The following is a 14,276-nucleotide window of genomic DNA, read 5'->3' as shown; positions in this document are numbered from 1 at the left end:
AGTTTTTTTCTTTTTAAATTTACCTAAAATGTAGGGGAAATGCGCGGCAGCTTGTTGTTTAGAGTCCGGTTCGTCTTTTGCTATATATCGTCGTGTTTTATTATCTGACTTGAATACGACCGAGGTGCTCTTGAACGCAGCGCAGGTTGTTAAAGCAGTGGGCGGGGCTTCAGCGGATCCTGTCAGTCACCGTGGGGACTGAAGCAGCACGTCCCGTTGTTTTCTGTCCGAGTTCGACCCAAAGGTTCGCCAATCTTCACGTCGGACATCGTGACGTTTAAGTCTGATCCGGAATGGAAGCTGCTGCGGAATTCAATCAAACATGACTTCCAGCGCCGTCCTGTTCACTGTCCTGCTACTCTCCGCTTCGCTGGTCCTCGGAACCGGGACAGGTGCCGTCGGGCCAGTCGGCGTGATCCCGAACCCCTCAGTAACCATGGCGTTCCAGAACACCAACGACGAGGTGAGTGAGTGACTGCTGGCCCAGCAAGTTCCCTTGTTTACAGGAGTGGGCCGTTAGCGGGTCCAGGTGTGTTCAAGGACCCTCGTTAACTACTGTAAAATAATGCCCACCTCAGTTTTGTCACGTGATTGGGTCACTAGTGATGCCTTTGTTTTTTTTGGCTGTTTCTATTACTTACTGACAGAACACGAGGGCGTTTCTAAAAAGTGCTCTATAATTTTTTCCGAGTGAAGGAAGCAACTTTGGATCACAGAGGACCAAAAACAAACAACTTCTTACAGTTCTGTGGCTCTATCTGAAGGAGCGATCTAGTTTAGTCTCTCATTTCCGAGTGAGAACCATGGCCTCCGATTCAGCCCCCTTTCAGACACCAAGTCTTGCTCATTGTCATGACACTAGGCCAGAGAGTTTCTCTTTTTCTTGTGACTGTTTTCACTTTCTGTTGACTCTTCGACAACACCACCCCTGTGTTCCAGTGTGACACGGTGATGAGCCTGAACGCTTCCGACCGCTGCAGGTTCGTGCGCCACACTCCCGACTGTTTAATGGAGGACGGCTTCATCAACTATCTCGTGGAGGCGTTCTGCCTGCTGCCATACAGCTACACCCCCCTGACCATCACTCTGAGTGTGAGCCGCCGCACGCGCGTGCGAGGTTGCGGGTCTGAAGGAAACTGATCGCACTTCCTTTTTCTCTCTCAGCTCATCTGGCTGCTGGTTCTGTTCATTATTCTTGCACTCACTGCGTCCAAATTGTAAGTTTCTGCTGTGTTGCTTTGTGTTTGCCCAGGATTAGATCTGCATGTTGAAGCGATGTTTGTGTTTGTCATATGCGAATGACCTACTTTTGTACACAGCGCTGTCAACACAGTGCAGAGGAGTGAGTTTTTTTGTTGTTTTAGGGTCACGTCGGGTCGTGTTTACATCATACATGACATGTTTTTTACCTCTGAATTGACTGGTCTCTTCCAGCTTCTGTCCAAATCTGTCGGCCATCTCCACCAGCCTGCGCCTCACCCACAACGTGGCCGTATCCTTCGCCATCAGCCCGCGTTTGTCCGTTTCTCTGCTCACTGTCAGCTGCTGCTCTTTGACTCTTATCTGAGGGCGTGACCTTCCTGGCGCTGGGCAACGGAGCTCCGGACGTCTTCAGTGCCGTCGTGGCGTTTTCCCACCCGCACACCGCCGGCCTGGCCGTCGGAGCGTTGTTTGGTACCTGCCAGTCCTCAGACTGGAACCTTCAATTGAAGTACTGACCCTGACTGATCCCTCTCTGCAGGCGCCGGGATCTTCGTGACCACGGTGGTCGCTGGCAGCGTGGCGCTGGTCCAGCCCTTCACCGTCGCCTCCCGTCCGTTCCTGAGGGATGTTGTCTTCTACATGGCTGCAGTGTTTTGGACCTTCGTGATCCTGTTCCGGGGAACCACCACGCTGGTGGAGACGCTGGGTGAGTGCATTTCAATTATACACACTGAGTCCCACACACCTGAGGGAGTCCCGGTGTCTCTGAATGAGCCGAGTAAAGATGGCAGCGATAGAAGAAGAGAGGGTGTTGTACTATTCCCGATTTTTAGGCTCTTGGTCTCAGACTCAGAACTGGTCATAATTGGTCAAAGAAAGATGCTTGTTCAGTTTTGTTGTGTTGTCTCTTAGATATTTATCAAACTGATCCACTAGAGGGCGACAGTGGGCGCATGTTTATGTTCCCAACTGATCAGGAGGAAACGCAAACACCAATAAGGAGGGTGAAGACTGTTGTTTTTCAGACTGGTTCTGCTTGTTTCAGTGGACACCTGATTGGTTGAGCTCATGTCAGGACCAGTTTGACACTCCTTTGATACACTGCCTTGGTCTTGAGCTCCCCTGTCTCGATAATGTCTCGGTCTCGGTTGGTGTGGTCTTGACTACAGCGCTAAGAAGAAGAGGAGGATGGACACAGGTCAGGGAGTCTGGTGGGAAGTTTAGGAGAAGACAGAGGAGGATGGCCGTTTCTCAGATCCTTGACTGGCTTGAAGTAGTGACTGCACAAAAAAAACAAATGTGTAGTGAACCTAGTGAAAGATGAAACTCAGTTAGCAGTATCCAACAAAAGTCAACACTTCTTTTTTTTTTAACCTCAAATTTATAAACATTATTTTGCTGACCAACACAGTGACTCATTCACCCCAGTCATATGAGGAGTCGACTGAAACCACAACTCAGACTCAGAGCAAGTCACAGTTCTGACATTTAAAAATGCTATTTCCAGCTCTGTTTCATGACACTATAAGACAAAAGTGTCCTTCACACTTGCCGCTGTTTTCGCTCATATCAGTGACACATCCTTCTTCTGTCTGAGTCATTGTGAGCACAACTAAGTTTCGCTTTCACCTCATTGTGACTTTTATGAATCCAGATTTGGGAGTGTGTCTTCTTTCTTATCAGATTTCTTTGAGTGCCTCATGCCACACTGGTGAATGTGGCACAGTCTCACCCGTGTGTCGCTCCACTGCAGGCTACCTGGGTCTGTATGTGGTGTACGTGCTGACCGTCATCATCAGCGCCTACATCTACAAGTGCCAGAAGAACTCCCTCCAGAACGCAGTCGATGTTTCAGGTGTGAGCACACGAGGTTCAGAGAGCGATGTTCAGGTGCTGACGCGGTCGGTCTGTTCCCGGCAGGGGCCTCAGACACGTGCGACTCCACAGATGACGTGCCCTGCCTGATCCCGGGGACCATCCATGAGGAGTACGGTACGGAGACCAGACACCAGTCCCTGTGCCAACCCGCTCCAATGATGTCGCTGCTTCCAGAGGCAGAGTACCAGCCGCTCATCTCAGACTCCACCAGTCACATCCTGCTCAGCTCTCTCAACCCAGTGGACCACATGAAGTGGAGGAGGAAGCCCTGGAGCTGGAAGCTTCTGAAAGTGGTGAAGGTGCGAGCGGCGCCACAGGGGAAAGAGGCTTGCGGCTGCTGAGTGACTGATGTGTCGTGCTCAGACTCCCCTGGAGATTCTGTTGCTGCTCTGCATCCCCGTGGTGGATCCGGACAAGAGCGACAAGAACTGGAGACGCCCTCTCAACTGCCTCCACCTGCTCACCTCGCCACTCGTCTGTCTGTTCTGCTTCCAGTCTGGAACGTGTGAGTGTGTCGCGGCTGCATCTGTCCAACCACCGTTCTCATCTTCACCTTGCTCCTGTCCAGATGGAACCTACATGATCAACCAGCAGTTCCCCGTCTGGCTCCTCACCCTGCTCCTGGGACTTTTCCTCTCCGCCATCGTCTTCTTCTCCACCACCAACGAGCGACCACCCCGATATCACCCGGTGTGTTCCCAGCATCTCGAGTCTCTCGAGGAAAAAAAAGTGACATCATGAGAGTATATTTCCCCTCCATCCAGCTGTTTTCCGTCCTGGGATTCCTGGTGAGCGCAGTGGTGATCAGCGCAGCCGCCACAGAGGTGGTGGGTCTGCTGCACATGCTGGGTGTGGTGCTGGGCCTCAGCAACACTGTGCTGGGACTGACCCTGCTGGCCTGGGGCAACAGCATCGGAGGTGAGGCCTCACAGATCCCCATGGTATAATGCTAAATATCGCGGGGGCTCCTAAACCTGTGGTCACTGTCTGACCTCCAGCTCTTGACTCTTGGAACAAGGTTCCCTAAACACAGGCTGCTAAACCTGAGTAACGTCCTTTTCTCATTCTCCAGACTGTTTCTCTGACATCACAATCGCGCGCCAGGGTTACCCTCAGATGGCCATCTCTGCCTGCTTCGGAGGGATCATCTTCAGTATCTTTTTTTTAAGGGGTTTGATAGATCAGGCATCTTCACTATTGTACAGACTAAGAGAGGATGCAGAGTTACAAGTGTCAGAGATGAACATGTTGAGGTTTTCAATAGATGAGATAAGAGTTGATCAGAAGGACAGCTCATGTGGAGAAGCTGGTCCTGGTGGATTGATGGAGAGGAGAGACAGTGTTGTGGTTCATGGATGTGTGGAATGAAGATGTGACTATGAAAAAATGGGAATGGAAATTTGGGTTATCACTAGGGTGGACATTGCTGTCTCAAGGGGGAGATATTGATCTCAAAAACTTCATAAAGAGGAGAGAAGGCATCACAAAGTTGCTGAACTTAGTGGCACTGACCTTGACCCAAGTGACCAGACATGCTGTTCGGTGTGGGTTTAGGATGTCTGGTGCAGATGATCAAGACACAATCCGGAGTGGAGGTGAGCCCAGAGTCATGGAATGTCCTCATTAAAAATGATCATTAAATGTGTCTTTTCATTCCCCCTCAGTTCGAGTCAGAGGGACAGATCACCTGGATCCTAGCTGGAGCACTTGGTTCCTCTCTGGTTCTGTCTTTCGTCATTGTTCCGCTCTGCCGCTTCAGGCTGACCAAGATCTACGGGATATTTCTGCTCGTCTTCTACGCCATGTTCCTCCTGATCGCGATGCTGGATGAGTTTGTTTTGGACAAATAATCCAGCTGAAGTGAGCAGGAAGCTGATGCTCAGTTTTGTTTACTTCCTGGACCATGTGAAGCCAAACAGACTGGATTTTACCTTCTCAGGAAGAGCTGAAACCAATGTGCCTTTCTTTGTCTGTTTATAGTCTATTTAAAGTGTATAATGTAAATAAAATCCTCTGTACAAATACTACTCCCAATTTTTTATTATTTTTTCCAGGCGATTCCTGGACAAGTGTAGATGGACTGCAAGTGTAGTGGTCACATGAAAGAAGAGGACTGAGGAGATGGGTGTAAAAAATTAAAACAGTTTATTAAAACTCCTTCAGGCTGTTAAATACAGAATATAAAAGTAGAATATTTCATCAGGAGTGTGCTGAGCCAATAGGAATAAGGACATTTACACTGCTGTTAATACTGATGACTAAACTAAACTAAGGCATCTGGTTTCATTTACAGACATGTACAATTACTGTGCTAGTAAAGAGCTCCGCTCCGAGTCGCGCTTCTCAGCCGCCCGGTCAGTTCAGGTTTGGTTAAAGTATCTATATGACATCAGTCAATGTGGTGAGGTCCAGTCTGAGGGGCCGGGATGAGACTGTCAAGATCTGGTTCCAGGCTTGGGTCCAGCTGGGACTGGTTCTCCCTGGAATACTCTGCATACCACTCCTGGGAGGAAACAGTCGTGAGCACGCTCACCAGTTTTCAAACAGCCAACTCTCGTACCTCCATCTCCTCCTCGTACATCTTCATGCTGAGGTCACTCTTCGTTCTTGACCTCCGACCCTGGTAGACCAACGACAGGTGCTGTGCACAGACCAGAGGAGGTTAGCTGTTCAGAGTCTGTCCAGTGTGACGCAGGGGAGTCGGTGTTCGTACCTCATTCCTGTCTATCGCCTGCAGGACTTTGTGCAGGGAGCTCAGAGAGGACGGACTGCTCTGTTTGTAGAAGTCCAGCGTGGCCAGGACTTCATCTCGACTCACCTCCACTTCATAGATGATACCATTCTCTTCTGGAGAAAACACAAATGAAATGAACACACAACTAGTAACCAGACAACTGTGAGTGTCTGGTCTCCTCGTGCGCGTGATATAACAACGTCCGACTCACCCTCCGAGTTTTCAAATGTTTCTTTGTTCTTGCGACTGTAGTTCATGCGGAAGACAAACGCATCCAAAATAAAAGCCACGATGATGGTCATCACCACCTGAGGGGAGGTGAGAAGTCAGAGGAAACAGTTTCTCAGGTGAAGAATTCAGGGCTTAGATGTCCATCCTCACCATGGTAACAATGTAAAAAGTCATGAAGTAAAGGCGACTCCAGTGGCTGGTCATCGAGGTCACGCCCTCCTGCAGGAGGCAGGTCAGTGAGTGGCACAGCAGAAGATGACATCAGCAGTAGAAGAAGATCTCACCATTGTGATGTACCAGTTGTTGACCACCGTCAGCTCAAACAGGGTCACTACAACAGAAAGTGAATGGCACAATTCACACATGAGCAAGGAGCTGGGAGGCGCATCACCACGAGACCAGACCATCACACCACGTACCAAAGCTGCGGAGAATGTTGTTGAAGTTGTTGAGATAGTAGTAGCCCTCTTTCAGGACTGTAGTGTTGCCGATGGTGGCATTGCCCTGTCGGTAAAAGTCCGCCACAGTGCTGGTGCTAAGAGGAGAGACGTCCATGAGGAGAGAGGATCTCTACAGAGATGAGTAGAGCTCACTTGCAGCAGTTGGGGAACACCACATCTGCGAAGAACTCCATCCCCACGATGGCGAAGGAGTAGTAGAAGATGATGAGGGTCAAGCCCAGGCTGGCCATTCTGGGGAGCAGCTCGAACATGGTGTCCAGAACGTTCCGGTATCTTTGCTTTATCTTAAATAACCTGTGCGATAAAGGAGCGTCAGTGACGTCAAGAGGAACGGTTTGTAGAGTCAGAAGCTGGTGGAGCACCGCAGCAGCTGGAGAGGTCGGAGCACCACGATGAAGTAGAACGGCTGCATGTTGAAGGCCAGCGCGATCAGACCCAAGAAGGCGAACACGGTCACAGAGAAGTCGAACCTGAACACGCCGGTCATGAGACACTGAAGACCAGGAACTTTGAAGTGAGATGAGATACGGAGTCACTCACAGATTCCAGCCGGAGCTGAAGTACGCCATGGGTCCCAGACCGCCCAACTTCAGCAGGACCTCCACACCGTAGACTACACAGAAAACAGCTTTCAGTGTTTTCAGTGAGAGTCTAGAGTTGTAAGTGGCCGTAGCTCAAAACAAAATACACTGGTGAATGAGAATAAAGCAGGAGGAACTGAGAGCATGCAGGGAGGAGAGACATAGTGATGCTGAAAAACTTCCAGGATTTCCCATATTCAAATATTCAGAGTAACAGAGGTAAAGAAAAGAGTGCAGGAACGGTGGAATGGGTGGAAGCGACTGACCGGAGTGATCAAAAACAGAACAAGAGTGTGCATGTGACTCACTGGTAAGGAAGATAATGTAACTCCAGGGAACAAATTTAGACTCAGCAAATCCACCTGCAAGAACAGAGATGTCCAACTTCACACCACACCAACGTCTCGCCGCAGGACCTTACCGTTCAGCTTGTACGTCTCAGCTAGGATCCACACCCCGTTGACGGCCACCACCACATCTACAGGACAAACACGGAGTCAGGCCTACAGTGGTTTCTCACTGAACTTCTCTGAGTGATGGCACCTACACATGGCGTACTGGAAGGCCTTGGACTTCACCAAGAGGTTGACGCCTGCAATACAAGCGATATAAGCGTCATGCTGAGGGTCCCAGTCTTTGGTATCATGTGGCTTTTACCTTTGAAAATGATCAGCGTTGTGTGTGGAAGATCATCGAACCAGTGCTCTCCACTGCGGCGAGCCTGAAAAGCCACACAGCACCCGAGTCACGACACGTACAGCGATCACATGGCATTTATAAAACTCTGACCGTTACCTTCCATTTAAGGCCAGTCACCTCGTAGAACTTGTAAAAGTCCTGCAGACTAGAGCACAGAGGTTTATGAAGTTGCTCACCACGGCTCACTGACTTAAGGTGGGTGGCTTTCACCTGAGCATCGCAGCCCCGGAGGTATTCAGAGCTTTATAAGTGAGGAAGCGGTCTCTGGCCGACATGCGTGGCCGGTAGAAACGCATCAAGCCATCGAACTGCTTCAGCGACACGCCCATCGGTCTCTGCAGGGGAATGGGACACACATGACCGGAGCTCTGGCCCCACTTCCCCGGGGTGAAGCGGTGACCTACCTGCCGGCTAACTAAGAGCTGGAAGGCGTGGTCGATGGCGCAGCGCTTGTGAAGCAGAAGGGATTTGAACTTCATCTTCTCCACCCCATTAAAAGTGTCGAACACCACCGCCAAGAGCTGCAGAGAGGGAGGATGTTCAGGATGACGAAAAAAACATAATAACTAAAAAAACATTTTGCAGTGAAGCAGGTTCTCAACTTTGTTTATAGCTGCATCGTACATCCAGTTTATGGCCTGAAACTTGCAAACGTTTACTGTGCTGCTTGTTGGTCATAGAAGAGTTCCAGTTTATACCACTTGATTATGAAAGTTGTTTAGGACTGAACGGAGGTCACATGTTTGTGAACTACAGCCCTTTTGTCGAGTGTCTTAGATCAATGATCTGAAGGTCTGGTTCAAGAGGAAGTGTGAAGGAGAACTCTCAGCGGTAATACTTTCATACTGAGGTGCTGAGATCAGAAGAACAGGAACACTTGGATTTCTAAGTTGCTCATGCACATAATGCAGCAGGCAAATATGCCAGTTCCTGATGCTCTGCTTTTACAGACACAAATAAGCATTTTATCTGCATTCACGAAGAGTTTAAGTGGTTTTCAAACTGGGTCCTCGCTAGTCCTCTCACAGTTTGTGAGAGGACTAATCATAAACATTAAATAAAAAGTTTGGGAACCGCGTATTTAAGGAAACGTAAGTGCCGTTTTTCTGCCCAATACTAGCATATCAAGTTTCCCAATAAAAATCCAATTTAGCCACTTTATATTATCGATTAAAACAATGAATTACAGGTCACTCCAGATGAATACAGAGTCGCCTGCAGAGATGTTCCTTCCGATTCTTCAGTTCATCGATTTGCTCTCCTGTTACTCCAGGCCTCCAGACTGTCTGGATCAATTGTAAACAAGCTCCTTTCAGTTTTATATCCTGCTGATAATTTTGGGATGGCTCTTCCACAACCCGAAAGTCACAATCTGTCAGTGAAAAAGACAAAGTTTAAATAGAAACATGACTGTACCAGGTTCATGATGAAGTAGAGCTCAATGGAGAGGTACACGATGAAGAACATGCAAGACCAGCTGTTTTTGGAGTAGGCCGGCATCATCACGTCAGGAAAACTACACAAGACAGACTTTTGTGAGGATTCATCCATTGTACGTGCATTTCTCAAAACCGAATTGTTATTGTGGCCGTCAAAGCATAAGAATTTGAAGATGACAGAAAAACAATCTGTTTGACAATGTGTGAAGAGACAGAGGTGCGAGCGGTCACTGAAGGAAGTGCACTTTCATGTCATGTGATCAGTGAAAAGTGCAGCGTGGAGAGCAGAGCTTACTTTGCTGTGGTCAGCAGAACAAACAGACTGACAATGCTGTTCTCCAGGGTGTTGAAGTACTGTGGTCAGAGGACAAAACTCTGGTTAACTTTTATATCTCACACAAACTACGGATCATGAGTCCACTTACAGGGTCCAGTTTGTTTGTTGAGAAGAGACAGAAACCTACGAAGAGACAAATGAAAGGTAAAAAAATTACAACTAAATGCTCATAGGCTTTTTCTTGATTCACATGAAAGGAAGTACCCAAAATAGCAAAGATAACCATGAAGAACAACAGCAGCAGGAGGATGTCGATGAACGGTGGGAGGGACTGGAAGATTTGCCGCAGGTTTCTGTTGGACACATAACTTAGATTTATGAAACGTGCTGGACAAGGTGGGCGCAACGACGACCCCGAGTGGTAGAGAAGAAAACTTTTTGAGAACTCTAATTGAGAGCGAACCTTCGTACGGCACCACAGTATCTACAGTCCACCAGGAAAATGGGGCGCAGGGCTCTGGTCACTCTCATGTGTGACGTCTGCCTGATCAGCACCACGATGGCTTCCACAAACTGAAGCAACAGCACAGACAGCTGTTGAAACACACAGGAGAAGATGTTAAGCATGTGATCAAGTCTGTGTCAGAACCTTCATGAAAATCCCGATACCTTAACCATGGTCCTTTTGTGTCTGATGAAGGTATGAAAGCCGAGCCAGCGGAGTTTCATGCAGAGCTCAAACGCCACCATGACCAAAGCAAACAGTTCCAGCGTGGCATGAATCTGAAGGGGTCAAACATGATGCATTGAGGAAACCGGACCAGAACTCACTTGCGCTTGTAAGTGTCACTCACATAGACATCAAGACGGAGTGAAGGCACAGCAGGAGCTTCACAGAGAGAGAGCATCAGCAACATGAGGCCGGTCAGCAGCTCCATCATGTAGAACGCATGGTTGTGGGCAAACAAATAGGCGGCCAGCGCCTTTGGGTTTCGCGGGTGAGAAAAGAACTTGTCGTTGTTTTCACCTTCCTGCGCAGGGAGTAGGACAGTACACTGTGAAGCATCTCAAAAACAGCACGGATCGCGTAGGCACGTTTAAGTGATGAATTCGGGTTAGGAGGCTCGGACATTAAGACATTTGATCCTTGTAATAACACTCATTCAGGCAGTGGGTATTATTTCACCGGCTGTCAATCTCTGCAAACACAATCAAGTGTGGCTCTGCCAAAATACTGTAAATGACAGCAGAAATCAGAAAAATCCACTTGAAGATGTTCTCTGAAGTGAACACCTTAAAATTGTGTTTGTTTACCGAGCAAGTATGAAGGTAGGCAGAATGAATCAGTGAGACAGAGTTTATGCAAATCACGATTCCAAACAAGCCTGTGTTCTGCTGTGGTCTACTCTGTATCATTCAAGAGTAAAATCTAAGGAAACTGGGGCTGGGACGTTGCTCATGCATTTCCATTTATTGTGCTACTACCATTGGTGATTCTAAATTCCTCTTTCCTTATCTAGCGACAGAAGGTGAATCATACACTTATGGAAATAATATACATGTGGTAGTTGCAAATAGCAAAATAAAACAATGCACTTCAGGGTTTACTGCAGGAATTTGGTGAGTCCATGTGGTGATCTTGGGGGTATTATTAAATAAACAAAGCAGTTTATGAGTGATGAGTGCACCTTCTGTCAGTACATTTTGGGGGATTAATAGTGATTGAGAGCCTTGGCTCACCGACCTCTTCACCCGGAAACGGATATGACACACCACATCATTGTCACCAGGAAAAAAAGAACAAATAATCTCGACTCTGGGGAGAAAAATCTGTATTGTTTTTAGATATATACGTCAAGCTTTTTTTTTGCTCACTCTAAATAGATATATTAATATGACCCAGAGATAACAGAAGTCAGGCCATTGGCTGGATTAATATTCAATGTGCAGTATTTCTCCCCAACATTATAACCAAAAGGAATTCCCTGCTAAGAGAATACGCCAAGCATATATTTGTCACTTTCCACACATGGATACCACATAGCATAAACCCCTTTAGTCACATGCTTGCTTCTTTCACCTCTTCACCAATCTCATTATCTAAGCGTCACTTAACTAAGCATCTGGTGGATGACAGATTCTCTCAGCATATCTCTGGCAGAGCGACATCATAGCCGACCTCACTTTAGTGCTACATATAGTCGACTCATCTGTGGCACTAAAACATAATCAAATCTGAGGTTATAAAGAGACAGCAATTCTTATGGGTTTTACTAGCTGCGGTCTTTTATATGAGCTACTTTGCAACTACAGCAGATAGAATACAACATGTATGTTGTGCTTGCGTGTACCTGCAGGTAAATAGCAGCCTCTTGGTAGTTCATCTCCCAGCTTTGACGTAATGACACATTCTGTGACCTGTGGTTTTGTGGTCCAGGTGTTGACATCACAGCGTTGTTTACTATGTCATAGTTCCCTGCACCTCCATCTAGAAAAGAAGATGCAGACATTTTAAAGACGTTTTGAAACTACTGAGCATTTGCACAACCATTAACAGAGGGAGTTTCCTACCAGTGGAGCCAAGTTCTAGCTCAAAAACATATGAGGAGAACACTAGAGGAGTCTCCCGGCAGCTCCGAGCCTCAGAAAAAGAGGTGGGTTTATATAAACCATCCATTGATCGCTTTGAAATGTCTTCCTTTTCAAGAAGAATCAATTTGTTGTTCATAGTAAAGGCGCCAGTGTCATTCGGGTTCGTCCATTCACACCCAGCTTCAGCAGCTGCACACATCTGGAGCTACAGACATCCAAACATTCCACTGGCCGGAAGTAGACGGCCCTAGTTGGTGTCGACCACAACAGAAATCATTGTGCAGAGAAAAAAAAAGAAAAACGCTGGAGATTCACAGATGAGGTCCAATGAAAATAAGTGATGTTCCACAACCTTTGGACAGAACGTCTTTAACTGTCATGTGACGATACAGAATACGTCGGCAAGCAGTTGAGAACTGCTACAGGCCTCTTACTGCATGCAACAGCACAGTGTCGATTGGTGAAGGTATGTCGCGCAATGTCACTGATCTGTTTCTTATCATTCCATGATGGCATGAGTTGACGAAACATTCAATTCCAAAATTAGAGATTATGCATAAACAAGCTGTCCTGATTAAGATATAGATGTTTCCTGAACAATCCAGAGTCTAGGATGAGTCGCACTGGAAAGCATTATCAGTGAGAGACATTCCACTAAAGTCATCCCTCTTCAATCAGGACATCAAAGGGCTGCAAGGGCACAGGATCAAATTCCATCCCAGCTCCACAATATCCTGACAGGAGGACGCCATGTGAGCACCCTCATGTGCTGCCACAAGGGTTTCAAAAGACTGCTGCCAAATATAAATCCAGTGTGGATGTCTTCTATATTATTCCAGCCACGAAAGATGAACAAAGATCCTCCTATAGAAGTTCACACTCCTATCTGGGGAAGGGTTTCTGTAGCAGACCTCCAGAATATTTCCTCTTTTCCACCGGTTCCACACGTACTGATATGAGCCCCTCTCCTCTTCCTGCTCAACCTTGGAGTCAGAGAGCCAGGAAAGCCCACAAACACACCCACACACTACACTTCTCCACCAGGGAGGGGCAGAGGCGTGCACTAACTGCAGATGCAGGGATCAGTCAGGAAATTGAGATTACATACGACTGATCATAACGAAAAACAATTAACATTAAACTCCTTGAGTCAGGTAACAGATGTTTCACTTGAGCCAGCTCTGACTGAGGGTCCAAGAGAGATCAGAGATGTCTCCTTCTGGCTCAGGTCCCCGTTTGGACACAGCAATCTTCAATCAACCAGACTTGCAATTGCCTTACAAATAAAGGTTTCATGTTTCACTGTCTGTTATTACGCTCACATTAGTGTAGTCATTTCTTTGGATAAATATCTTCGTACAGTCTAGCGCCTAGTGTCCTGACAGTCTCTTCAGTCAGCATCAGAAGAATTGAACATGACAAATGGGCATTGATTCAGCATGTCTAGAAAGTGGAGCATATTACCAAACCAGGCTAGCTACTTTCTCCCTCACAACAGAGGAAGTGGCGATGAAAAAATACTAAGGTTTATACAGGATACAAGTCCTCATCATGCCACCACCATCAACACTGAACATGAACTCATGACTTCAAGACGTGTCAGTGCGTCCTTTAGCCAGACTCCCACCGTGATTCTGGTTACACATGTACACAATTTACCGTTAAGTATACACGGATAAACTGATTTCCTGCATTAAAATAACGGTTACATAGCAATATAGTAAAGTATGCGTTCCACCATGAAGACATGACTTAAAAAAAAAGCACTCACTCTCGTCTGTCCTCTCTGGTTCCTCATTGAACAGACCGCTATTTGCTTCGTCCCAGGTCAAAATCAGAGGCACGTCGTCGTCGACATCCATTCTTTTAAATAGGTCCTGTCTCTTTGAGACCAATCGATTCCCCTCACTTCGCAGAGCGCCAGCTAACTGTTAAATGACATAGCTGCACATCTTATTAGCGCGAAGCTAACAACCGCTAACTACCGTAGCACTCCTGGCACATTTCAGGAAGGAGTTTTCGCCTTTGTCTAAATGATTCCCAAGTTGTGTTTAAGCGTATTGTTCGCAACTTTATTATTTTTTTGACGACGGTGCAATAAAAACACTGGATGCTGTCACTGGAAAACAAATCTTCTTCACGACACCGAATCGTTTGACGGCATGGTGGGTGACGTAAAAA

The 14,276-nt window shown here is 47.2% G+C and overlaps 2 protein-coding genes across 3 annotated transcripts; one reads left to right on the top strand and one right to left on the bottom strand.

Moving 5' to 3' along the window:
• The first annotated feature begins 170 nt into the window (after positions 1–170).
• Positions 171–5,094, top strand: slc8b1 (solute carrier family 8 member B1). The gene is made up of 15 exons (XM_053870530.1): positions 171–463; positions 940–1,092; positions 1,165–1,217; positions 1,435–1,492; positions 1,569–1,674; positions 1,742–1,909; positions 2,957–3,058; positions 3,124–3,195; positions 3,256–3,380; positions 3,445–3,586; positions 3,650–3,771; positions 3,846–3,999; positions 4,154–4,234; positions 4,612–4,676; positions 4,746–5,094. Exons 1-15 carry the CDS (start codon positions 323–325, stop codon positions 4,929–4,931), a joined length of 1,728 nt encoding a protein of 575 aa, XP_053726505.1. The 5' UTR covers positions 171–322; the 3' UTR covers positions 4,932–5,094.
• Positions 5,095–5,209: 115 nt separating this feature from the next.
• tpcn1 (two pore segment channel 1) lies at positions 5,210–14,249 on the bottom strand. Of its 2 annotated transcripts, XM_053870317.1 has the most exons (26): positions 13,867–14,249; positions 11,855–11,991; positions 10,358–10,534; positions 10,173–10,286; positions 9,967–10,097; positions 9,768–9,856; positions 9,652–9,686; positions 9,522–9,580; positions 9,204–9,303; positions 8,192–8,308; positions 7,998–8,122; positions 7,884–7,932; positions 7,746–7,809; positions 7,636–7,680; positions 7,510–7,566; positions 7,397–7,450; positions 7,048–7,120; positions 6,870–6,977; positions 6,640–6,801; positions 6,466–6,581; positions 6,331–6,377; positions 6,197–6,265; positions 6,027–6,123; positions 5,795–5,928; positions 5,642–5,722; positions 5,210–5,584 (listed from the first exon to the last, which is right to left on the bottom strand). In XM_053870317.1, the coding sequence occupies exons 1-26, from the start codon at positions 13,955–13,957 to the stop codon at positions 5,471–5,473; spliced, it is 2,445 nt and encodes an 814-aa protein (XP_053726292.1). In that variant the 5' UTR covers positions 13,958–14,249; the 3' UTR covers positions 5,210–5,470. The 2 variants fall into 2 exon arrangements, with proteins under 2 accessions (XP_053726292.1, XP_053726293.1); XM_053870318.1 differs by lacking the exon at positions 6,870–6,977.
• Positions 14,250–14,276: the final 27 nt, after the last annotated feature.

Source organism: Synchiropus splendidus, chromosome 7 (genome assembly GCF_027744825.2).
Source record: "Synchiropus splendidus isolate RoL2022-P1 chromosome 7, RoL_Sspl_1.0, whole genome shotgun sequence".
NCBI lineage: Eukaryota > Metazoa > Chordata > Actinopteri > Syngnathiformes > Callionymidae > Synchiropus > Synchiropus splendidus.
The sequence above is the reverse complement of the archived record's forward strand: the minus strand, read 5'-3'. Positions and strand labels throughout refer to the sequence as shown.